General features: G+C 38.1%; 2 protein-coding genes across 4 annotated transcripts in view; one reads left to right on the forward strand and one right to left on the reverse strand.

Annotated features, from left to right (window-relative positions):
• The window catches only part of TCEANC2 (transcription elongation factor A N-terminal and central domain containing 2), a 45569-nt gene extending 37499 nt beyond the window's left edge, over positions 1-8070 (reverse strand). For both annotated transcript variants that reach the window (XR_005215365.1, XM_037827156.1), the window contains exons 1-2: positions 7681-8070; positions 6929-7074 (exon numbers count right to left, since the gene is read on the reverse strand). Coding sequence is in view for 1 of the 2 variants with exons in the window: in XM_037827156.1 (XP_037683084.1) it covers positions 6929-7030 (102 nt within the window). In the remaining variant the exon portion in view is untranslated. The remainder of the gene's footprint in view (positions 1-6928; positions 7075-7680) is intronic.
• A 26-nt stretch (positions 8071-8096) lies between these two features.
• The window catches only part of TMEM59 (transmembrane protein 59), a 50166-nt gene continuing 31514 nt past the window's right edge, over positions 8097-26748 (forward strand). The window contains exons 1-7 of one of the 2 annotated variants that reach the window (XM_037827154.1): positions 8097-8403; positions 11973-12005; positions 13000-13105; positions 14664-14758; positions 17823-17975; positions 19871-19952; positions 24065-24143. In XM_037827154.1, the coding sequence (XP_037683082.1) occupies positions 8215-8403; positions 11973-12005; positions 13000-13105; positions 14664-14758; positions 17823-17975; positions 19871-19952; positions 24065-24143 (737 nt within the window). In that variant the 5' untranslated portion in view covers positions 8097-8214. The remainder of the gene's footprint in view (positions 8404-11972; positions 12006-12999; positions 13106-14663; positions 14759-17822; positions 17976-19870; positions 19953-24064; positions 24144-26748) is intronic. The other variant, XM_037827155.1, reaches the window with a different exon arrangement.

The raw sequence follows: 26748 nt of genomic DNA on the forward strand, positions 1-26748 counted from the left end.
CATACAGCCAACTCTTTTTCCATCTAAGACCCTGAGAAGATTAAAATCTGCTTCCTTAGACCAGTGAATAGAATTTTTCTAGTTCATTTTTCATAAACATGGTAGTCTTCTTTTGGTTCTCAGCTTCATGTGGGGGGTTGGTTTCAGCTCCCCATATTATACTGGCCTACGGCCTTAGCTCCTTTTCCCGTATTAGCCTTAAAACCTTAGCCCCTAAACATTATATTTGGTTTCAATATTTCCAGGAACTATTCAGCTTCAGCTCCTTCTTACATCTATGGCTTTGGGATTCCTCTCTCTTCCTAGAACCTGGGGAGTTCCCTTTCTTGCTTTTAAGCTCAGCTCTGTATTTTTTTTAACTTAATTGAAAAATTAAAACAAACAAACAACAACAAAAAAACACATTTCAAACAAAACAAAGCAAAGGATTAAGAAAAACAACCTAAAATAACTACTTTGCTTCCAACATGTTCCTACCATACCCCAAGAAAATTAATAAACCATATCCAAACAAAGTAATAAGAAAAACAAATAATCTAAAACAGCTACATTGCTTCCAACATGTTCCTACCATACCCCAAGAAAATTAACAAACCATAATCAAACAAAGGTATAAGAAAAACCAAATAACCTAAAATAACTACATTGAAGCTAATTTTTTAATGCAATAGCTTTTTTTTTACTTTATAAAAAAATTAAAAAAAAATTCAAACAAAACAAAACAAAGGATTAAGGAAAACAACCTAAAATAACTGTATTGATTTCCAACATGTCCCTACCATACCCCAACAAAATTAACAAACCCTAACAAAACAAAGGAACAAGAAAAACAAATAACCTAAAATAACTACATTGCTTCCAACATGATCCTACCATATCTAAGAAAGTTTGCAAACCATAATCATTCCTGACCTTTCCCATAACATTGAGATTACTCTCAATAGCTTATCTGTTCTTATTAGACTATCGTTCCCCCTTCACTAGTTGCTGTCTATCTCTATGTCCCCTACATAATACAATACAAAATATTTATTTTACGTTTTTCACAGAGTTCACATTAATGGTAACATATGATATTTCTCTTTTTGTGTCTGACTTACTTCACTTAGCCTTATGTCTTCAAAGTTCATCCATGTTGTCACATGCTTCATGATCTCGTTCCTTTTTACTGCCGTATGGTATTCCATCATGTGTATATGCCACATTTTGTTCACCCACTCATCTGCTGAAGGGCATTTGGATTGTTTGCATTTCTTGGTAATTGTGAACAATGCTGCTAAGAACACTGGTGTGCAAATATCTGTTCCTGTCACTGCATTCAGATCTCCTGGGTATATACCAATAAGTGAAATTTCAGCTCTGTATTTGACTGTTTATCCAGCATTTCTACATGGTTGGAATGGTGGTTGTGGAATTCCACATCAGATCATTCCTACATAGGGAACTACAGAAGCCCAAACTCGTTAGCATGGCATGAAAGGCCTTACATGACTTGGCTTCTGACATCCTTTTGGGCCTCATCATTTGCTCCAGATACAAACAATTTTCAGCTTCCAGAAAGAAACATGGTATTTCACACCCTCTGCCCAGGATGCTCTTCCTTTGCCTCATGTCCCTGATATTTATTTTTTTAAGACTATCTTCAAGCATCACCTTCTCTATGAAGCCTTTCTTGCCTCTCTCCCCACCCCAACTGTGACCACACTCTCTTATGCATCCCTTTGTCACCTGTACAGAATTCTATCACTGCATCTATCCTTTCAATATATACTTATCTACAAGGCTGTTTTTCCCATTGGACTATGAATAACTTGAGAGCTGGAACAATTTCTTATTTATCTCTCTATCTGCAGTGCATGGTAGGTGTAATTGAACAAAGCTATTTCTACCCTCAAGGGCTAAGTACAGACAGTTTTCAGATCTGAAAATTTACAGCAGAAATAGAAAAAAATACCAGCCTGTTCCAGAGCAGAAGAATTTCATATACATCAAAGAAATGATCCCTTATTTCTTTCCAAATATGGGCCCACAGACAGATATTTCAAGTTCTTATCTGAACTATTTAGAAAACAAGGGAAATGGACACAAAATATCAATGGAAAGCTACAATGAGTAGTGGAATAGTTATCTACAAAAAGAAGATGTGCTCTCCAATATACCATCTGCTCTTAGAGTGTGGATGGCTGAAATATCAGGTTTGAAAAACCAATTAGGGAAAATGATTCACTTATAAGTAATAATGTGGGCAACATTCCACTGGTGAGAGAAGGGGACAACATATTGGCCAGTCAATCCTACAAAGGAAGAAAAAGTTTACAGAACATTCTAAAGTGCTGAACCTAAAAGAATTAGCACATTCTAGAATCCTTCAATAAAAATTTGCTTCCTACTATAATCAACAGAAGAAATCACTTCCCCTTAAGGGACTAAGAAGAGATTAAGCAAGTTAACCTTGATCATTAAAATGAATACAACATGGGCTCTATTGAGTGCTTTTACTGAACGTGATAAAGCTATGGCAAAATTACTTGTAATATGCTGATAACAGAAGTACAATGGTCCTAATATTCCAAGATTTTATACCTCCTGTGCTTGGCATTTAGAAACTTCCAGTTTTTTCTTCATTCACCCTATAGGGGGCAGACTGTAGAGCTAGGTTGTCTAGGTCAAATCCCATCTCTGCCACTTAGAGCTGCATGACTATGTGCAAACTACATAATCTCTCTGTACCTTAGATTCTTCTGTAAAATGTAATGATAAAAGCATCTATTTCACAGAGATGTTATGAGGATTTAAAGAGCTAATATATGTAAAACTCTTGGTACAATGACTGGTCCACAGAAATGGGCTCAATAAATGTTACTACTAATCATTATCATTATCAATATCATCATTCATCATCATTCTCAACTCTAGTTTTACTACAGAAGCCTCTCCTTTTTAGTACACGAAAAGGAGAAATTATTTAGTTTTTACTATATGCCAAGCACAGTGCTCAGCTTTTTTAACATGCATTTATTTAGTCAGATCTCATAACAACCTTGTAGGTTAGATATTGTTATTTCTGGTATTACTGATGAGGAAATTAAAGCTTGAACACACATTAAGTTCAGCAGATTCTTGGCATTCTGATTTTAAATGTGGTGATGGTGTGTGGGAATAAGTCACTCGATAGAGAGTAGAACTAGCTAATTCACTAGAATTCACATCTAACTCACTTTTAATTTGTCATTATGTATACATGAAAGTAAACATGAAACATGAGTGCATAAAATAAACAAAACAGCAAGTACCACTTGTTGAATGGTTACACACCACTACTTCCCTCTACCTAGCCAAATCTTCCCATCCCTCTAAGGTATGCTGCCTCCAGGTGGCCTTCACTGACCACTCTGGCAGACAGTGAGATCTCTTCTCTCTTAACTCCTAGAGCTTATACGATAATTCTGAACTGGATCACATATGATTTTGTATACTTATTTATTAATTTCTTATGATTTGATCCCCTCTCCAAGACAGGAAGTCTCACAAGAGCTCATACTTTGAACTCCAATTTCTCTTATGTTCCCTACAGTACCTAGCATAGTACTAAGCATCAAGTTGTTCCACAGTAATATTTGTAGATGGTTTACTATAAAGATTCTGCACGGGACCCCCAAAATAAGGATGACTATTGTTTACTCCATAAATTTCACCTACAACACAGCAAGCAGGTATATGTTACGTGTTGGAGCAGAAGTGAACATAAAAAGATACCGCAGTCCCAGTCCTTAGGAGTTCACTGGGGAAATGGATTGGGGAAAACTACAAGTAAGCAGATAATTACAATACAGTAAGGTAAATGCTATGACAGACATTTGAACCAAGTGCTAAGAGAGTATTGAAGAGGGAAGGATAAACTCCCCCAAAGGACCCAGAAAGCATTTCAACATTCATTTATTTAACAAATATTTAGTGGCCACTTACCATCTGCCAGACCCTGTGCTAGATCCAAGGATACAGAGGTAAATAAAATATCCAAGGTCACTGTACTCATGGAACTTATAATCTAGGGTTCATAGAGAAAGTGGTACTTGAGTAGGTAGACAAATGAGTAGAAATTCACTCTGCATAAAGGAAGAAAAGGGCTTTCCAGTAAAAGGAATCAGCATCAAACCAAAGCTCTGTAGATATGAAAAAGAGTAGCTTATTTGGAGAATAGCAAGAAATGAGGTGCGGCAAGAATGCAGTCATATGACTAGGGAGCGACAAAGGATGAAGACTGTAAAGCAGAAGAGGAAAGGTCTCAGGCTTTTATAGGTTCAGTTCATTAAAAAAAAATTATTGCCACCTACTATATGCCAAGCCCTGTGCCATGTAGTGGGGACACAAAATCAATAAGTCAAGAAGCTCATAGCGTAGCAGGCACAGGCACATAAAGAAACAACTGTAAGATAAATAAAAGCAATGATAGAAGCATGTTTAAAGTACAGTGACGGCTGAGAGAAGGGAGTGATTACCTTAGCCCCCTATCTTGGGGAGGAAGGGTGGTCAGGAAAATCCTTCTGGTAGAGATTTTTCAACTAAGTCATGGGGAAGAACAGGATTTCAGCAAGTAGATGAGAATAATAATGATAGTGAACACGTGCATGGTACTTACTCTGTCCAGGCTCTGTTCCAAGTGTTTTGAATATACTGACTCATTCAAACATCTTAACCACCTTATGAAATAGGTATTATAATTAATCCCTATTTTACAGATGAAGACAAAGAGAGGTTAAGTAACTTGCTCAAGGTCACACAGGTGGTAAGAGGCAGAGCTGGGATTTTAACACAGCAGTTTGGCTCTATAATCTATGCTCTTAATTACTTTACTGTATTACCTCCAAAACAAGAGGGGTAAGGGCATTCCAGGCAAATAGGACAGCAAAGGTACAGAGGTATGAAAGAACACATCTTTGGGGAACCGTAAGTGGTTGACATTGGATGTAGTGTAAATAAGAAGAGTAGTAGGGGTTGAAGCAGGCAGGAGCCAGGTCATAGAGGGCCTTGTGTGCCATGTAAAGAAACATGGTAGTTAGTCCATAGGTAATGAGAAGGATTAGAGAGGGAAGTGACATGAGTAGATTTTCTTTTTCTTTTTTTTTTTTTTTTTTTTTTTGACACATTTCTCTGGCCTAAGTGTGGAGAAAAGAATGATGGTCAACAGACCATGACATTGTGCCAGGAGAGAAATAACAAGGTTGTAAATTTAAAGTGGAGGAGTGAGTATGGATGAGGAAGAGCAGATTCAAGATATATATTAGGAGGCAGAATCAAAAACTGGATATAAGAGAAAAAAGATTTAAGGATGATTTCTAGGTTTCTGGTATATGGATGTAAAAGTAAATAGAGGAGAATAAAGAAACTGGTTTGCAAGAAAAGCTAATGCATTTAAGGGAAATGTTATTCTACATGTCTGTTATTTATTTTGATTCCCAACTGGGGCACAAGTAGAGGCCCACAGGAAAGCAGGGGCAGGTACATGAATATTAGAATCTGGTATTTACATGTCAGTGTATGTGTAGTTCAATTACCACCCCTGCCCTTTTTCTTCCAGAGGGTTTGATACCACAATCCTCCTCACCACTATTCCTCACTGAGAATCCTGTATACAATTATCCATGCATACTCTGACAAAGCAGAGATAGTTGAAAAACTTGAAAGTGTTCCATGAAGTTACAGAACTGCAAGACTAGGAGAGACTTTAAAGATCACTTAGAGTCCAGGAGGTCTCAACCCAAGGCTGCTTGGAAATGTATGACTCCATTTCTGGTTATCCCAATGAGAGGTGCTACTGACATTTAGTGCCTGAGGACCAGGGATACTAAATATTCTACAACACATGACAGCTCCAAATGATGAAGCATTATCTTGCCCCAAATGACAACAGCACCCCCTTGAAGAAACAATGATGTGGTTAAACCTCATCGTTTTATAGATGAGGAGACCAAGGTCCCATAGAAGGGAATGACTTGCCAAAGATCACCTAGTTGCACAGAAGGGCCCAGAACCCAGGGCTTCTGTTTATACTCTCCCTCAGTGCTTTCAAATTTGGGTGTGGCAAGCCAGGAGGATATCCAGAAGAGATATTCTGCTGAGTAGGTAAGTCAAGTATTCACATCGTTTGCATATATTTTCTAGCCCTTCATCTCCTCTCACCTTCAAAGATCTAGTCCAGAGGTGCAGATTTGGCAGTAATCAGCATAGAAAGCCTTGAGAAGGTCACCCTGGCCAAATACATAAAATGTGACAGAGCTCATGGGAACACAAACATTAGGAGTCTAACAGAGAAAGAGGAACTAATAAAGGAAACTGAAAAGAAATGTCAGAAATGTAGGAGGGGAGGTTCAAGATGACAAAGGGGACTAATTATAAGTTATGTTTTTTAGTCAAACAAAAGTTATTTACCATTTATTGGGACCATTACTCATTATTGTTTGTCTACCCCCATTCCTTGGGTCTTCCTTGCTAACGGAAATCAGATTGAGTTTGAGGTAGCAAGCGTCCATTAAAAGTCCCTTTCAGTCTCACTTGTAGCTGTGGAGCTCACATGATACAATTCTGGCCAATAAGATATAAGAAAATAGTATTACCAGTCAGTCTTTACTGAGTTTGTATAGGGTACATAGAATGGTATTTGCTACTTTACCATTCCTAACAGACACGGAAATTTTGCAAAAGAATGAGGAGGAGCTTGTACTACCAGCTAGCAAACACACCACAAAGTCAGAGTAATTAGAAGAGTGTAGCCAAGTCTGTATAGGGGAAACAAAGGAGAGGTCAGGTGCACTCTCAGGAGGGTGCATGTCAAAAAATCACTCATAGGTCTTCCATAAGAGAACCCCACAGCACCACCTTGCCACCACAGTCCTTGACACATTTTCTCTAGTGCCAGATCCCCTCTCACCTTCAGAGATTCAATCGTGGCCTGCTTGTAAATCTTTCCTCCAAGATCTTTCTTCTGAGGGCTATTCTGGATTCGAGGCGTTCGAATGACGAATTTATCCATTGCTAGGGGAGAGTCCAACTACTTCCACGTGCTTGCAGCGAGTTCTGCTCAAGAAAGAGGTCAGATTCTAAAACTTCACCAAGACTGCCATGATGTGTGCTCCCCAAAGTGACACAATTGGGTTCTATATACTTCGGAAGCATTCCTGAGTTATAAGGACTCTTGGATGGAATTTACAAGAAAGATTTCCTCTAGAAAAAGAAAGATCGTCCTAAAAACTGAAACTGTTTACAGTGATTGGCCTACTTTCTGAGTTATGCAGAAGGCTTCTAGGTTCCCAGAAGTGCACCTGTGGAGCAGATTCCAATATTGGGCCAGGCATTGACCTGTGACTTCTAAAGCCTCTTCCAACTTGGGTTGGGCTGTAGCAGGATTAGGGTTCCACTGGGCTCAACGAAGCCCTCTTAACAACTACTCCACCACAACCACAATCCAAAGTATCTCCCTTGTAACTAGCAATCAACAACCACCTCCGGGCCTCAGTGAGCTCCTCACAACAAGCAGCCATCTCTAGGAACGGTGGCAAGAGGACCCTAACCACGACTGTTGTACTCTGACTCCCTTAGCAACAGGAAACATCCTCCTCTCCTGCCCTGAGCACTCGGGATTCCAGGAAGGGACACCAAAGAACGGTCTGACGCGAGACCCACCAGGAAAAGCGAACCCGGAACCAGCTGGGCCCTCACAGAGCGTATTCTCTGAAGTCTCCAAACCCCAACTGCCGGTGCCGGAAGTAAACGACGCTTCCTTCCAGTGCTGTAGTTCCTCTGAAGAGGCTCCATGGGTCCCTAGAGAGCGTCAGGGCCGCGGCGAACTACACTCCCCAGAATGCAATGCGAAAGGAGCGGGCTGAAGGAGAGCCCAGGGCGGCTGTAGTTCTACGAGACCAACTTTCCCGGCCGCACCGTGCGCCTCTCGCTCAAGGGGAACTACACGCCCCAGCGCCCCCTGCGCAGGCGTCAGGCGCACCAATGCTCGCGAGATTCTCTTCACGCCGGCCGAGGAGGAGTTCGTAATCTCAGAGGTGGGGCCGCAGTCTGCAGTTTCCGGCGGGTCGGGGCGGAGGAGACGGCTGAGGCGGAAGCAGTGGCCGGTGGGGCTGGAAAGGGGCCGGCGCCAGAAGGAGGAGGAAGCCCTGAAAAGAAAACAGCAACAAGCTGAGCTGCTGTGACAGAGGGAACAAAATGGCGGCGCTGAGGCGGAGCCTCTGGGTCAGGGCCCGGCTGGGGCTCCCGCCACTGCTGCTTTTGACCATGGCCCTGGCCGGAGGCTCGGGAACCGCTTCGGCTGAAGCGTTTGACTCGGTCTTGGGGGATACAGCGTCTTGCCACCGGGCCTGTCAGTTGACCTACCCCTTGCACACCTACCCCAAGGTAGGGCCCGTCCGAACCGGGCAACGACTTCTCCCTGGCTGCGCATCTCCCCGCTCCCCTGCATCTCTGTCGGTTCTGCAAGCTTGGCTGTTGCATCCGCCTCTCAGCCGCTGCCTCCCACCTATGTATCTCCTGTTTTCTTGCCTAATTCTGCCTGCACCCTAATTACCGGAAGTTTGTGCTGCACCTACCCGGTGATAGGCTGGGGGACACAAAGATGGGGAAAGATACCATCCCTGTCCTTCAGGAGCTTGCCGGGCAGCAGGCGAGACGGGCACTTGGAGGAGGGAGATACGGATGATTAATGAGAGGAATTTACCTTCTAGTAAGCGGGGAGGAGGTGTGGTACGGGCAGATAAACATGCCCACGAAAGGTTAGTGCATTGCCTATGTTTTACTGAGCACCTCTCTGGGCCGGGAGCGCACAGTCTTTTCGGGGAGTCAGACAATTAGACAATTCCACCATAGTATGAAAAGTGTTAAGTCTGCCCAGGAAGTTGTGAGCTTACAGGAAGGGCTTTCCGCCTGGGTTGAATTAGAGTGTGCAAGGCGCTGCCACTTACGGACTGGATTGTCTTAGAGAAGTTTTTGCCCTCTAGGAATTTGTCGTTTATGGGCGTATAAGACAGAAAAATTCCTGGAGTGGTTAAAGAAAGGACACCTGCCCTGAGTGTGTGGGTGGGTGGGTGGGGGAGGTTCACAGCCTAAGGAGAAGAGTGACTCTACTCTTAATCCCTGACCCCTCCCTGAAGATGCCGCCTCTTAATTCCATCCCCGTCTCAAGTTTTCTCCAGTTTCTTTAGGACTCTGTTTACTCAACATTCTGAATTGCTTTGTGAAACTCCCCCACCCGTCCGCATATGTAATTCAGGTGTGTGCGCCCCTTCACACTCTGCTTTTCTTTATAAGAACTTTTGCTGATGTCGCTGGTCTTTTTCTCTTTGTTTTCCCTTCATCTCTTCTTTGCTTCTTTGTTTAACCATTGTGGCTAGCCCTGTTTGCCCTCTTAAACTGCAAAGTGGCCGCAAGGACAGTTCTAATGAAGTTTGGGTTGTGGCTGGCAACTGCTTTTAAGTCCTTGAAACGAACGTTCTAAGTGCTGTCGCTTCCTATGTCTGTTCACTCACTGCTGGATTTTACATTGAATGAGGGTTATCGATTTCCAAGAAAAACTATGGGAAGAGGAGATTATCCTTAATTTTTCAGAGGCAGAGATAAACACAGTGAGTGAGAGAGAGAAGTGACAAATTCTGACTTCCAGAGTTAAATCAATGGATGTTGTCTCTAAATACATTATTTTCTTCTCTACTTATAAACCTCTCACCATTAAGAGAATTGTGCAGGGAAGCTCATGAATACTGATTTAGCCTGAAGTTGGTTTGAGATATGTTCTGTATTGTTTTAGTTCTTGGGCTCACCGTCCCCCCCCCCCCATTTTTTTTAAGATTTGCTAAGCAAATTTGTGGTATGAATCAGAATACTGGAAGAATAATTTAAAAATTTGAAAGGATAAACATTTTCAAAACCTTTAGGTACTTTTATAATATCCGCTGTTTTCTAAGGATTGATGTGTTATCTGTGAGTCATTTTTTTTCTTTTTTTAATTCATTAAAGCTGTTCTCCATGAGCGCTAAACCATTTGGCTCCTTATTTGTCATCAACTTAAAATGTATTGATTACTATCTGTTAGCTGGTGCAATTGGGGATATACACCCATTATCACTAACTCTCACAACAATACTGCAAAGTAGGATTTTACCGTTGAGGAAATTGAGGCTCTGAAAGGTTAAGCAACTTGCCCAAGATCACATAGCCAAGAAGTAGTGGAGTAGGAATGCAATCCTAAATCTGGTTACACTATGCTGTGTTTTATTAATAAAGTTTCATAAAGATACCTAATTTGTTTCACTGATCTCTTTTGGCCCTGCTCTGAATTATTGTGCTTTGCAGTTCAGGAAACAGCAGTGTGTATTGTAAGAAATTAGGTGAATTTATAAGTCTCTTGGTATGATATTTGTATCTGGCAGATATAAATGTCATTTTAATGACTTCTTTTCAGAATTAATTATTTTTTGTAAGAAAGTTTGTAAATAGTTATTTTAAAATGATATTTTATCCTTTAACTGTCCTTAAAAATGCAATTGCATTATTTGGGTGCAAATACAAGAGACATAGACATGTTAATAAAGCTGAGTAGAGCCAGGCTGATGATTTTTTTAACAGAGTGTGGGCTCTGGAACCTTACAAACCTGGGTTCCATTCCCAGCTCAACTATTACTGTGTGTCCTTTCTGATGACTTAACCTCTCAAAACTTCATTTTGTCCCCTGTAAAAAAATTTTCATACCATGCAGAGCTAATGTGAGGACTAAAGAAAATATATGTGAAACTCTTAGTGTGGTGCCTAACACACAGCTGGTCATTCAATAAACAACATAACTATATCTTCTGTTATATGTTATAAAACCAGTTTGGTTCATAGAATCAGTAGTGCTGAATAACGAGACAATAATTAGCTTGACTTAGCTCAGTGTAAGAAAATGTGCAACTAAAAGCTATAGATTTTTCATTGAGGGGCCTTCTAATTACTTAGCTGGTAATGTTTGCTGAGGAGCATCATTTCGTTGTGCTCAACTTATTTTAAAAATCAAGAGGAGACACACTTTATACAAACTTGCCAGTCATTTGGTATTTATAGGGTATGAAATATTTACTTGGAAGAATAATATTATCTAGAACATGAAACACTTGGAATAAGGATATGATTCTTAATAGCTACCAAATGAGTGCCTACTCTGTGCCAGGTGGTGTCGTTTATAATATGTTGTATAATATATTGAGTGTTAGCATGGTGCCAGGCACATTGTGGGTGCTATTATTAATATTAAGTCTGTTTACTAGATAGAACAGCATAGTATTAATGGTATTGTGGATTTTTTATTGTTTTGGTTTTTGTAAGTGTGTAATTTTCATAATACTCAAGGTAGACATAAGAGTATTGTCCTCATTTTGCAGCTAAGGAAACTCCAGCCCAGAAGACAGTATTAGATGGGCCCAAGGTTGTATGGAATAAGTAGTGAGGTTGAGCTTGAAACCCGGAGTTCATTCCTGAACCTAGGCTCTTTTCATCATGCCATACTGTCTTCTGAAATTGGTACTGGATGGCTTATTGAATTTTTTTAACAAAAGAATGCGTATCTGAAAATGAAATGGCATGTGGTCTAACTCATGCTCACTTCTTCTGGGTAATATAAGGAAATAAGGGTGCTCCAAAGACATAAGAGAATTCTTCCACTGTTTTACAAAGCCTGAAAAAGCTACTCAGATATGAAATTTATCTTAATGGTAAAGTTCTTTTAGTTTCACCTTAATGAAACTAAAATTGGAGTCTAAAAATGTTCTTGCTTCTAAGTTGTGTAATAACACTTGTTTAATATTAGACTGCAGCCATTTCTTCTTAACTGACTGCTTCATAAATTGTACTAATCCTTTGTCTGGGAAGAAATGCACACCTTTGTTTTCCATTGTTTGCTAACTGGTATATGCACATGCTGTTTCCTTCCTTATTAGGTCCCTGCCAGTTTATACACAGTGGATCACACAGTAAGTTGAGGGGGCTCCTCCCCCCAACATGCATTTTCGTTTGTTTCAAATACTGTATGCATTTACTCAAAGAAAAGCCTCTTGAAAACATTGTTTTTAGACCTATAGTCTTATTAAGCAGTTAATATTTTCTAGTAGTGAAGACCTATTTCTCCATCCTATCTTCAGCTCCCACACATATATAGTGAAGCCTGTAACTATTGTCTTCTACTTTTAAAATCTATTATTATGATTAATGCTAGTACCATTTATTGAGCACCTCCTATGTCCCAGGCACTGTGCTAGGAATAGCTATCTTCCAAATTATTGAGGGATTTAGAGATGATTTTAGCGATTGTCTCCTTTTACAATGAAAGAACAGATTTAGATAGGTAATATAACGTGAAATGGGTTACTCACCTAAAATGTTTTGATCCAGGTCTGGCTTATTCCGGTGGTCTTTCCAGTACATCACATTGTTACTCTAACTTATGTGTTTTCAGTTAACGTAAGGCAAGTTTTTAAAAAATCTTTTCAGACGAACATTTTTACAGATTTATACCTTACTTTGTCAGGGACTTTTCCATGTGAAGCTAGTTGTGATAGTTTTTCTAATAAGTCTGGTATTTATATCAATATTATGCATGTGGCAGAAATATGACATTGGTCCTAGGGTACTTGCTTTCTCATTTCTACCTCTGTTAAAGTTCTGATTATGTCACTGTTATATTTATTTTCAAAAAAAGTGTTTTTTTTGCAAAATGTGACTACAGAATATGGATAAAGGATGGCATTTTTATCCACTAGGCTTCTTTCTTGGTATCACTTAAAATTTATTTAGATGGCAGAGATTGTGTGTTACCTAGCTCCTATCATTATTTTTTCTTTCAGTTATAAGACTTTCATTGGAAGGTTTGTAATAAACCTTACTAACTTTGCTTTCTTCTTGACATTTTTTTCCCCTGAGGAAAAATACTATTTTTTTGGTAATCCTCCCTGTTCTTGAACTCCCTAGGAAGAGGAGTTATACGCATGTCAGAGAGGTTGCAGGCTGTTTTCAATTTGTCAGTTTGTGGATGATGGAATTGATTTAAATCGAACCAAATCGGAATGTGAATCTGGTAAGATGCTATGCTAATGACATCACCAATATATAACATTGGTGACTTCTTTGAGTTGTGTTATGCTTTTTCTGTTATTTCCTCAGAAAATGACAAACATACTGTTTAAACGCGTCATCCAGCATATTGTAATTACTATGAAGTTAGAGTTTTAGTAGCTGCTGCTAGAAATTTCATGGGCTTTGAATTTCATGTTTGTTGAGACAATGTTTATTTTGTACTGTGGATAGGACACCTTTGTTTAAGCAAGTATTTGGTTTATACAAACACAGTGGTAATTACCCTACTTATCACTACCTTTTCATGGATACTCATCACTACCTTTTCATGGATAGTATAATTTTCCTAAGCCTTTCAATGATAGGTTAGTTGACTTAGTTCCAAGTTTTTTACTGAATCAGGCCTTTGACTGAGTATTTAATAGTGTATTCTTTATGGGTCATGCCAGTAAAAGGAGTACCCAGAGTCTTTGTCATCTGTTAAACCACGATTCTTACATTTTGCTGAAAGAGATGTGTCAAATAAAAGAAACCTATAATCAGGACAAAATTGAGATTTAGCTTTTTAAAGAACTATAATGGAATTTTCTCCATTCATTACATGTTTATTCAGTGTAGCAGAAGGTACCTTTTTCCCCATCACTATGCTATGACTCACATCCTACCTTTTATGATATCAAAACCTCTTTCTTTATCACTCATTCTCCTAACTGGCCATCTTTATATGTACATAATGCTGTTGAGTTGATTACCTACCACCTTCGAGAAGTGATTACAAATGCATGACTGGGTTGGGAAGAAAAAATTCTTATAGTGGTGACGCATTATGTCACAAGAAAGAAATAGCTCTAGTGAACTAAATGAAGAGAGTATATCTGGTAGAGACTCATTTCAATTTTAGGTTCACCTGCTGTAGAACATTTTCTGAGTTCAGTTTTCCAAGAGTTTAGAGTGCCAGAGTGATTGCTTCATTTTATTTTTCCCTTGCCACATAAATACCATTGCTTCTCAACTGAGTGATCCAGTTCTTAACAGTAATGACATATGTTTGTGTAAATCACTAAAATACATTATTTCATTCAACCCTCAACCAACCACACGAAGTAGGTGGGTTGATATTTCCATTTTAGGCATATAGAAATCAACAGAGGGATTAAAAATCTCAGCCCAGGTCATGTACAGAGCCAGTAAATGATGGAGCCAAAACTTCCAACTTGTGATCTGGGTACCAGTCCAATGCTTTTTCCCTTGCACAAACGTTAGGCGATAGGAGCCCCTCATGAATGCCATCTATGACTAGAGTTCGAGTGTGTAATTAATAGATTTATACCTGAAACATTTGTCTTGTGGGAGGGAGAAGATATGGGGCTTTATTACATTTGCCAACTATTTGGAACTTTTTATTGTTGAAATACTTTTTATGAAAATTTCTTTATAAAATGCCAAATCTCTTTGTTTTCTATCCTCCCCCTTTCTTTCCTTATTCTTTCTTTCTTTATTGTTTTTCTCTTCTCTCTCTCTTTTTTCCTTTTCCTAATTTGACTGTTTTTCTCTTACAGCATGTACAGAAGCATATTCCCAATCTGATGAGCAATATGCTTGCCATCTTGGTTGCCAGAATCAGCTGCCATTTGCTGAATTGAGACAAGAACAAGTATGAAACAATACTGTCTTTCAAAATTGCCTACTTAATTAGTACTGAATTGTATTGCTTGAATTGTCTGTTGCCCACTTGATCATATTTTATTTTAGTGTTATATTTTATATTTAGTTTTCAGCAGAACACAATGTTTACAAATAGAAAAGTCAATTGAATAATTACTTATGTGACATGCCTTACTGTTAAAAAGTAAAGTTCACAGCCATAATCTCATTTTGTTTCTCTCACAGTTTAGTGACCATGTTATCCCCATTTTGCATAGGAAAATACTGACGCTCAGAGAAATTGATAGTCGAGTCCTTTTTTTCTATTGTATTACCTCCCAAACTGTTTTTCTCACTGTAGCCTTCTCTAGTCCATTCTTTCCTCTGTTTCCAGAATATTTTTTTCTAATTGGAAATCTCATCATGTCATTCTCCTATTTTATGTACTTCAGTAGCTCCCCATCACATATAGGTTTAAGTCCAGACTCCTCATCACAACCTGGCCCGATTACCTCTCCAGTGTTATCTCTTATAATTCTCTGCCACACATATTCTGTACTCCAAACATACTGGAAAATATTTTTTAATTTTACTAACTTTTGAAAAGGAAATACAGTCCATGTTACAAAATTTAAGCGTCTCCTACCCATGTGCCTCTTAGCCAGTCAATTTTCCTCCACTGCTGTAGCCAGGGTTACGAATTTGGAGATATTTTATGCATATTCAAGGATATGCATATATTCTTTTTGTTTTTAATATAAGTATATGTAAAGAGCATCTACTCATTATTTTTGCACTTCGTAGTATTCCATTGTACCAATGTCTCATAGTTTATTTAAGCAGTCCCTTTTAGACATTTAGGTTGTTTCTAATATTTTTCTATTATAAATGATATTGTATACTTTGTACATTTGTGAGTATATCTATAGGATAAAATCATGGGAGTAGAATTGCTGGGTTAAGAGGTACGACATTTTAAATTTTGAGAAATAGAGCAAAATTGCCCTCCATTGAAGTTGTACCAATTTTTAAAAGACACAATTTAATTTATTTTTAATACATTCACAAGTTGTGCAACCACCACTATTCTCTAATTCCACTACATTTTCTTCACGCCAAAAGGAAACCCTGTACCCATTTAGAATCACTCCCCTTTTTCCCTCTTTCCTGAGCCCCTGGCAACATACCAGTTTTATTATAGTTTTAATTTGTGTTTCTCTTATTATGAGTAATGTTGAACATCTTTTCTAATGTGTATGAGCCATCTTTATTTCCTCCTCTGCGAATTGTTCTCATACTGTACATGTTATTTCATTCCTCTGTGTAGCCTTCTAAATCACCCTTCACTCCAGTATAGGTTAGGGGTTTCTCCACATATGCACATCTCATCCTTTCTTTAACTTCTATCCTATTCAGATTACACAAATTTACCACATGTATACATTGATGAATAAAATACATATGGTCTCTGAGCTCTTAAAATTTATAGTCTTAGTAGATGCTTTTTCAGTGAATCAATCAATGAAAGTTTCACAGCTATTAAGTAGGAAAATTGGATCCTGAATATAAATATTCTGATTCTAAAAGTTGCTCTCTGTCTAGTACCCCATGATGCTTCTCTTTTGAAATATAGCTGAACCAAAGCTATCCCTAGAGTTCAGCAAATGGCACCCCAAACTCATGTTTTAAAGGGGTTCAGTGCTGCTTAAATGAGTCAAGAAGTCAACTTTTAGTCTTACCAGTAGCTTTCCACATAGTTTTAGCCTGTAAATATTCCTCTTACCCTGCTGCCCTGTTCAGATGTCTCACATATTTTATATTCTTACATTCTTAAATTTATAAGCTATATTTATATAGCTCATATTATTTTGATTGATTTTTCCCTCCTTTTCCATTGATGTTCATTATCACATGATTTATTCTACATGAAAGCATTACAGATGAAAATGGATATGATTTGTCCTTTCCACTTGAGGCCTTATTGGTTCTTATTTGACCAAATCTCAAGATTCTCCGTGGTTTTGGACCCAAGCCAGAAGTCATTATTCTGCCCATGAGGTTCTTCTCTCCCTACTGTAGCCCCCTTTTGATATCCCTCAGTTCCTGGTCCTGTGCTACTTACTTCCTTCTCCCAGGGCTTACTGCAGCAGCAAGTCTGTCTAGTAACTAAATTCTAGGTGAGAGAAGAGCCAAGAGTATATATAGCTGAGTGATCAAGAGAGTTGTGAAGTATCTAGATTTCTTACATGAGGCTCACTTGATCCAAGTATATGGATTTACTAAACAAATCTCAATGATCCTAATTTGAATGAGGAGGAGCATGAGGGGCCAGTAGAATGGACAATCTTGAACTGGAAACAACCCCAAAATAATTCACATTTAGTGTAGAATACGTTGCAAAAAATTTTCCTGTGTCTGAATATTAACCATCTTAAGTTTCTGTCTTGCAAAAGGAGCAGAAATAGATGAGAAGATTCTCTTAACTATTGTTCCTTTCTGTGAGGCGTCCTGCTGAGGAAACTTGCGTAACTACAGGGAACAAGCACTGTGCTCAGAGTTTATGTAAGGAACTTTCCTGAGACTATAATTCATAGTCCCAAACCCCATCACAGGTTTCCTACTAGACCCCTCTTAATGGTGATTTTTAGATTTCTGTTATCTGAAATACATAATTATAAGAATTGGGGATAGCCTCACACAATTTGAATACGAGGAAGTTTATGACATATGTGATTCATTTATTTAGTATATTTTGGCAGATTTGCCTCCCACTGATATTGAGCCTTGGGCCAATTTTCAAATTTGGTTTTTATTTCTTGAACGTATGTTACCTGATAGAGGTAACAGGTAGCTTACGAATGTGTTTGGTGGTAAATTAACATAACCTAGGATTTTGAGCTTTACTGTAATTTGCATAGAAAACTAAGTATTTACTCTAATAATAATGGTTATGGTAGATTTATTTAATTAATACCCTATTCAAATAAGGATTTGAAGAATCTTAATTGTGATGTTCTCTTAAATACACATTTATAAAAAATAATATTTTTCTCATGATTTAATCTATTTTTTAGCTCATGTCCCTGATGCCAAAAATGCATCTGCTCTTCCCTCTTACTCTGGTGAGGTCATTCTGGAGTGACATGATGGACTCTGCACAAAGCTTCATAACCTCTTCATGGACTTTTTATCTTCAGGCTGATGATGGAAAAATAGTTATATTCCAGGTGACAACTATGCTTTGTAAATTCATCTAAATACTGACAAAAGTAAATGTATATGTCTTAAATGGTGGCTTGGCATAGAACCATGTACTCAGCCACTTACCAAGTATTTATCATCAGATAATGATTACTTATTTGGCCTACCTGAAAACATTGGGTATCAGGACATAGTGTAGTTTACCCTTTCTTTGGCCCATTGGAATTCCTCTGGTCCTGATCTAACTAGAACTCTGAGCTTTCTGAATAGTGGTTAAATTGATAAAATGAAATCTCTAGGTATGGAAAATAACAATATTTAATACACTTTGAATATAAATGGTGATATGTGTACGATTGCTTATGGATATTCAAGAAAAGCAATATGACATAATCTGAGGAAGCATTTTGCCTCCTAGAAAGGTTTGACTTTTCTCCTCCCTCATTGTTTACCGTGTGATATGATGATAATACCTATTTATTGAAAGTTCTTATGTGCCAGACATTTTACATACATTATCTCAATCTTCAAACAACTCTATAAGGTATTATTCTTGTTTTATTAATGAGAAAACTGAGAGATCACACTGCCAGTAAGTGACGGAATTAGGCTTCAAATCCAAATCACTTTAGCCCCAAGACCCATGTACCACCCTACCATTGTTTTAATCTGATAAATTCCTCAAATTTACTAGCCAACAAATTATGTTGTGTTTCTGTCTTACTCTGAGGTACCATGATGCTAATTGAATGACTTACTGCAAGGCTGTTAATGTGATTTTTATTACTATCTTGAGCCTTGGATTCTGTCCTAAAACTATTGAAGTTAAAGCTTAGGTTGACTCTCAGAGAAGAGTCCTCAGGTGATTTAGTTTCCTTGGCTGCTCAAGCAAATACCATCCAATGGGTCTACTTAAACAGTGGTAATTTATTAGCTCACAGTTTTGAGTCAAAGAGAAGGTCCAAATCAACGCATCATCACGGTGATGCTTTCTTCTCAAAGACTGGCATTTTGGGGCTGGCTGCCAGTAATCCTTGGTCTTTGGCTCTGCTGGCAGTGCACATGGTGACCTCTTCTGGCCTCTCTTTTCTCTTCCAGTTTCCATTGAGTTTCACCTTCTTGCTTTCCATGACTTTCTGCCTGTCTCAATTTCATTCTGCTCTAAAGGACTCTAGTAATAGGATTGAGACCCATCCTGATTGAGGTGGGCCACACCTTAACTGAAGTAACCTCTTCAAAAGGTCCTACTTAAAATGGGTTCACACCCACAGGAATGGATGAAGTTTAAGAACAAGTTTTTCTGGGGTACATTCAGCGCCAAACCACCACATCATGCATTCTTGATTAAATGTGAGAATAGTAATCCTCTGTTTCTCTCTAAGATTTGGGTCAACTTGAGTACAACTGGGATGGAGAAACCTCCACTCCAGAGGATGAGAACTATATAGAAGATCTGAAGTAGAGTGTTTAGCTATAATTTAAGAATTACTCATACTTAGGGAAGAATGGAATGTTTCAGATGAGAAAAAGAGAGATAATTTGTGTTTTGCCACAAGTTTTGACAGTCTGCTAAATTATTCCTGATCAACTAGAATTAGAACTCTTTTTTGCAGGGTGAGGTATTTAATGCAGTATGTCATAATTTGTCCCTCTATTTTTTTTTTTTTTCAAATGTTGCCAGGAAGTTAAACTGACTAAATACTTGATGATGCCAGAAATCTGTCTGTTTCTTTGCAAGGCACGAGAGCTGATGTTTAGGAAGTGCAATTAAAATATATTGTGGTAAATGTGTTTTTTTTTTTATACCAGACTTCTGTTACTTTTTCTCAATTTAAATGTTTATAGAGATGATGATAGAACTTGTTACTGAAAAAAACCTTAAGAAGTACAAATGACTTAATTGCTTTCATTATCATTTTAGTCTAAGCCAGAAATTCAGTATGCACCACAGTTGGAGCAGGAGCCTACCGATTTGAAAGAATCATCTCTGAGCAAAATGTCCTGTAAGTTTTATTTTAATTAGCTTGGGATAAAAACATAAGCAGTTAAATCGGGTTGTGGTATACCTGGTTATGTCTTTATTTTTACAGTAATGGAGATGAACAGATAGTTTCTAAAAATAGTGGTTCTCAAACTTTAGTGTGCATCAAGATCATTTGGAGAACTTGTTAAGACACACATTGCCAGGCCCAACCTCCAAAGTTCCTGATTCTTTATGTCTGGAATAGACCAAAGAATTTGTATTTCTAACAAGTTCTCAGATTTTGCTGATGCTGCTCATTTGGGAACCACACTTTGAGACCGACTATTCTAAAACATTGTTTGCTTTGAAAGATGTTTTCTATATGAGCTAATCAAATATTCTGGTATTTCCCAAGAAATTAACCAACTATTGTAACATCCCTGAAAGTATGAGTCCCTGTTCTATTTTTATTTCCATGTTAAAAGTGAATTTTAACTCATAGGAACTTAAAACACAGTAAAGCAGAGCTTACCTTTTTTTTTTTTTAGTTCAATTTTATTGAGATTATCACACATCATACAGTCATCCAAAGTGTGCAGTCCGTTGCTCATGGCACCACCACATAGCTGTGCATTCATCACCACAATTTTTTTTTCAATTTTTAGAACATTTTCATTACTACAGAAAAGAAATAGAAAGAAAAAAGAAAATGCAAATCCTCCCATACCCCTAAACCACCCCGTTTCCATTATGGACTCATAGTATTGGTATAGTACAGTTGTTACTGTTGATGAAAGAATATTAAAATACTACTAACTGTAGTACATAGTTTGCAATAGGTATATTTTTTCCTTATATACCCCTCTATTATTGACTTCTAGTTGTACTGTCATACATTTGTTCTAGCTCATGAAAAAGAATTCTAATATTTTTACAGTTAATTATAGACATTGTCCACCACAAGATTCACTGTTATATACATTCCCATATTTTAACCTCCAACTTTCCTTCTGGTGACATATGTGACTCTAAACTTCCCCTTTCCACCAAATTCACACACTATTCAGCACTGTTAGATATTCTCACAATAACATGCTACCATCACCTCTGTCCGTTTCCAGACACTTAGGTTCAACCTAGTTACACATTCTGCTCATAATAAGCAACCGCTCCCCATTCTTTAGCCTCCTTCTATATCCTGGTAACCTATATTTCATGTCTATGCGTTTATATATTATAATTATTTCATATCAGTGAGACCATACAATACTTGTCCTTTTGTGTCTGACTTATTTCACTTCATATAATGCCCTCAAAGTTCATTAATCAACCTGTTTTTTTTTTTTAAGACAGTTTTGTTCACACGCTATACATTCCATCCAAAGTAAACAATCAGTGGTTCCCTGTATAATCACGTAGTTATGCATTCACCACCACCACCACTGTCTATATAAGGACATTTCCATTTCTTCCACAAAGGAAGAGGAAGAGTTAAAAAAGGTAGACAAAAGAACAAGAAAAAGAAAGGGAAAAAATAACAGCTAAAAGCAGCAAAAGAAAAGATAAAATTAAAATAAAGTACAATAAAAGAGTTTGACAACATCACCAATGCCAAGAGTCCCATACCCCTCCCTTATGTCCCCTCTTATAGGCATTTAGCGTTGGTATATTGCCTTTGTTACATTAAAGGAAGCATAATACAATGTTTCTGTTAACTATAGTCTCTAGTTTGCATTGATTGCATTTTTTCCCCAATACCACCCCGTTTTTAACACCTTGCAAGGTTGACATTCATTTGTTCTCCCTCATGTAAAAACATTTTTGTACATTTTATCAAAATTGTTGAGCACTCTAGGTTTCACTAAGTTGTACAGTCACAGTCATTATTTTCCCTCTTTCCTTCTGGTGTCCCACGTGCCCCAACCTTCCTCTTTAGATCATACTCACAGTCATCTTTGTTTATGTACTTACATTATTGTGCTACCATTATCCACAATTGTGTTTCAGACTTCTTACTCCGGTCTTTTTCTATCTATCTGTAGTACTCCCTTTAGTGTTTCCGGTAGAGCAGGTATCTTGTTCACAAACTCTCTCATTGTCTGTTTGTCAGAGAATATTTTAAACTCTCCCTCATATTTGAACGACAGATTTGCCGGATATAGGATTCTTGGTTGTTGGTTTATCTCTTTCATTATCTTAAATATATCACACCACTGTCTTCTTGCCTCCATGGTTGCTATTGAGAAATCCACACATAGTCTTATCAAGCTTCCCTTGTATGTGATGGATTGCTTTTCTTTTGCTGCTTTCAGGAGTCTCTTTGTCTTTGACATTTGGTAATCTGATTATTAAGTGTCTTGGTGTAGGTCTGTTCAGATCTATTCTGTTTGGGGTACACTGCGTTTCTTGGATCTGTAATTTTATGTCTTTCATAAGAGATGGGAAATTTTCAGTGATTATTTCCTCCATTATTCTTTCTGCCCCTCTTCCCTTCTCTTCTCCTTCTGGGACCCCCCATGACACATACATTGATGCAGTTCATGTTGTCATTCAATTCTCTGAGCCGTTGCTTATATTTTTTCCATTCTTTTCCCTATCTTTTCTTTTGGGTGCAGGATTTCAGGTTTCTTGTTCTCCAGTTCCTGAATGTTTTCTTCTGCCTCTTGAGATCTGCTGTTGTATGTCTCCATTTCTGTTTTTGCATCTGGTTTCCTTGATTATCCCAATCAGATTTCCCCAGACCAGAATGGGCTCAGATCTCAAAATGGGGCTAGATTCAGTTTCAGGTTTTCCTGAGGGTAGTCTTAGAAGATTGACAGGGTTTCCTGTGAGGCCTCTAGCTGCTGTGCTTTTCCTAACCTGCCCAGCAGGTGGTGCCTGTCAGCCTGGTGCTCCCCACTGGTGTAAAAAGGTGTGGTCCCTTTAGCTCTCAGCTTAGGTTGTTTGTGGTTTGATGGTTTCCACCCCAGGCCCTGGGGTGTGCATTCTGAAGGGAGGGTAGGCACTTAAGCTGGGCCCCACCTCCCTCCTCTTAGGGAAGATACACCCCATAGGGAGTTATCTTCTGTATTGGAATTACTCCTTTGTCTCTCTGACTCTGTTAACTCCACCCCTGTCTGGGTCAGGGTGCTGTAAACTGAAAATGGCTGAGGCTTTTTCCATGGAGCCACTCAGATTGAGTGGGGAAAAAAAGGGGAAAGAAAGCCCCTTTTCAGAGCCAGTTCATGACCCCCCAGTTTTGCCCATCAGCCAGAGACAGTACCCAGTCTCCTGGGCTACCTTTCTGGGGCACAGCGCCCTCCGGCTCTCTAAGGTCAACAGTCTCCAAGAGCCTCTATTTTTTTTTTCCATCAGCCCCACTTCCTCTTCACTGGAAGTGACCTCAGGGTACTTTGCTGCTTGTTAGGGGTTTGTCTATGTTTGTAGCTTGTATTCAGCCATCCACATTTGTTAATTAAAACCCCCGTTGGAGCTAGGCTGAGCTTTGTTCACTTGCTCCCACAGCAAGGTCTTGGAGCTCAGCCTGCTGTTGGGGAAAGGGGCTCCCAGGGTGGTACCGCCATTTTTACTTACAGCTTTTATGCTGCGATCTCAGCCATTCCACCCATTCCAGGCTGGTGTATGATGTGTGGACAGTCGCATTTGTCCCTCGGCCGTTGTTCCAGACTATTTACTAGTTGTTCCTGGTTGTTTATTAGTTGCTCTAGAGGGCTAACTAAATTCCACACTGTCTATGATGCCATCTTGCCTCTTCTCCAGAACTTACCTTTTTAAATTTGCTAGCTCATATCTTATTTTAGATACTGTTATAATTAATCTTCTAATTATTTTATGGATTGTGGTGGGTGGGTAATGACAACACATAACATAAGGTTGTGTTATTAGACTAGAATGAACCAAATTTTATTATTTAAACTGATACATAATTAAACAGAAAACATTAATGTCAAAAAGAATTTGAAAATAAAATAGGAAATGCTTAAAATGGTAGAATGTCTTTTTGGTTTTTGATGTGCCAGAGGAACTGGCATTCATTATAACTTTCACACTTATAAAAACAACAGGCACCTGTAGAGTGTATATATCTAGAAGTCATTTGAGATTAGCTTTGGAATATAGGATACCGTAACTTGTACTTTGTTATTTCAACAGATCTGCAAATGAGTTCACAAGCACACAAGAGCTATCTTGAAGATGGCGAAAATGATGGCTTTTTAAGATGCCTCTCTCTGTATGTATTTCTGTCTATTATGTATATAGGAGATAAAATCTGGCTTGTATCAGATTTTAGCAGCTCAAGATAAAAACTTTTTTTTCTTTTTCCCTATCAAACATGTCCTTTGGATATTTTAGTTTGCTTACTAGTTAAAGCACATACTACTTAATAAAATCCAAGCAGGTAGTTTTTTCATAGTTCAAAAGCTTTCTTGTTCTTATAAGGATTCCTTGATTTATGGTAAGAAATGTACCTCTCCAGACATTTAAATTATGCTTAAATTTAAAGTATGTCTGAATGGTTTGGGGGTAAGATTTTAGTTTTTATCTGCATGGCCAGATATGAGGCTACAGGAGGTAATAAGGGATGCAGATTATGAAGGGCTTTATATTCTCTGCTAAGAAGTGTCGACTCTATGCCAGGATTTTAAAGGAGGTAGGCAGGAATTATGGGGATGTTCTGCCCTCCAAGGAAGTGATATCAAGCCTTTTAAGGGTGATGGTTTTATCAACGTATGCATGTTTCCACTTCTCCAAGGAGTGCTATGAGACCCCCCCTACCCCGCCCACTGAAAAAAGGAAAAAGAGAAAGACAATGACACTTACTGATAATTGTCTGTTATCTGTGTGGGACACAAGGCCAAGCACTTCAGTACAGCAGTGAACGAGTCCTTACTCTCATAGTGTGTACACTTTAGTGGGCTGTTCTACCTCAGGTGTAACACTGCAATAGTCCAAACTGCAAACTTCCTGTAATTTCTTAGGATAAAAATAGTTTCTCAACAGATTTTTATCAGATATCAATAAGTTTATATGAAATTTAAAAATTAAGACATTTTATGAGCAAAATTCATTCAAAACTTGAGAAAATGAGGATTTAACTGTAAATTTTCTCTTTCATTTCTATACCTGCTTTTGATCTTGTGTAAAAAAGCAATTCTTCTGTCCATTATTTAGGATTTTTGTTACACTTTGTTAATTTTATGAAACCCAAGTAATCATCTGTAGCTTATTCTCAATACAGTTTTTCTCACTGCTGTACTACTTGCCATGTTATTGGCTACTATTGCCATTTAATATTTTGTCCTTATATTTTATGTTTATCTCTTAAATCTAATGTTTTAAAAGTAACCCTGTAAATGTTTAACTTTAGGAAACAAATAATTTTATAACTAGAGATTTATTAGAAATTTATGTGCATACATATCAACTATTTTAATAGTCTCCTACATTTGAATGAAAAGTATTCTTTTCTAAATGCTTATTCCTGTCAGTGATCTTATTTGATTTTTAGAATAATGCCCTGTGATAAACAGGTGGATCAGAGAGGTGAATTGACTATCCCCAAGGTTGTACAGCCACTATATTAAATTCAAACCTAGGTTTCCTGACTCCCCATTTTGTACTCATCCTATTCTGCCATAGCTGCCTACTTCCGAAAGGGTCCTGAATTTTCCATGATTGCAGACAGAATCACCTTATCAGTCAGTATAATCTGGCCATGTGGTTCTTGTCAGCTTTTTATTGTATCACCTAACTGTTATTGAGGTTACACTTATGTTTTTCACTTGACTTTTTTTTTTTTTTTTCTTCCCCAGTTTATTATGTACTAGGCATTGGGCTAGGGATTTGAGAACCAAAGAAAAATGTTCAACTTCTGCCTCTATGGAGTTCACAGGTCTAAAATAGTAGAGGTAGACATGCAAACCATGAACAACACAATAATGATTTCTGTATATCATACACATATACATATATACCTGCACATGCACATCCTTTACAGGGAGTGGACCTAAGTCTTCTGGGAGTTTTTGAGGAGAGGATTTACAGAGGAGATAGAAATAAGTCTTAAATGGTGAGTAGAGATTTTTGCTAGTTGTAGTAGGGGCTTTGTTTAAAAAAAAAATTCAAATATACTGGCTTCCTGCTGAATGTATAAGGGACATTAATATGTATGGGTGGTCAGGAGAGTCCGAGATTTGATGAAACTAGGTAAACAGGAACCAGAGAGGAAGCAGAATGTGATCAAATATAAATGTCAGAGAGAGACTTCTGTGTAAAGGTTAGTTGAGAGGACCAGATTGGAGAGCTACGGTAAATCAGGCCAGAGATTATGAGGCTTGAGCTAGGCATTGGACAAAGAGAATAAGAGATAACGGAGATAGTTGTGATTGTTTTGTTTTAAAGGTTGAGGAAGATGATAGACTCTAAGATGAGCCCCAGTTTTCTGGTTTTACTAGTTGCTACTAGAATTCAGATATCAAATATACCCTTCTCATTTCATGGGAAGATATTCTTTAGTACCCAGGTCAGGGCTGGAATGTGTAGGGAGAGGGGGTATTTTTTCTTTAAAAATATTTTTGACTTTATTATCTTTCTAAATTTTACTCTATTATCTTTCTAAACAAAACATAAAGGAGTTCCCTGCTTTTAGAAACAATGCATATTCCAAAATCCGTCTCTTTTGCTGGGATGTAAATGACGACTGTGCATACACTCTGTTTTCTTAGCATGTTCAAATGTTGGCAAACCATCAAGTGAATGGGTTATGGAGTAGGTTAAGTATAGCTTTTTACTAGTCAGTGTTGGACGAACAGAGATGTGAAAATCAGGAACTTCCT

This window comes from Choloepus didactylus, chromosome 2, assembly GCF_015220235.1.
Source record: "Choloepus didactylus isolate mChoDid1 chromosome 2, mChoDid1.pri, whole genome shotgun sequence".
NCBI classification, from domain to species: Eukaryota; Metazoa; Chordata; class Mammalia; order Pilosa; family Megalonychidae; genus Choloepus; species Choloepus didactylus.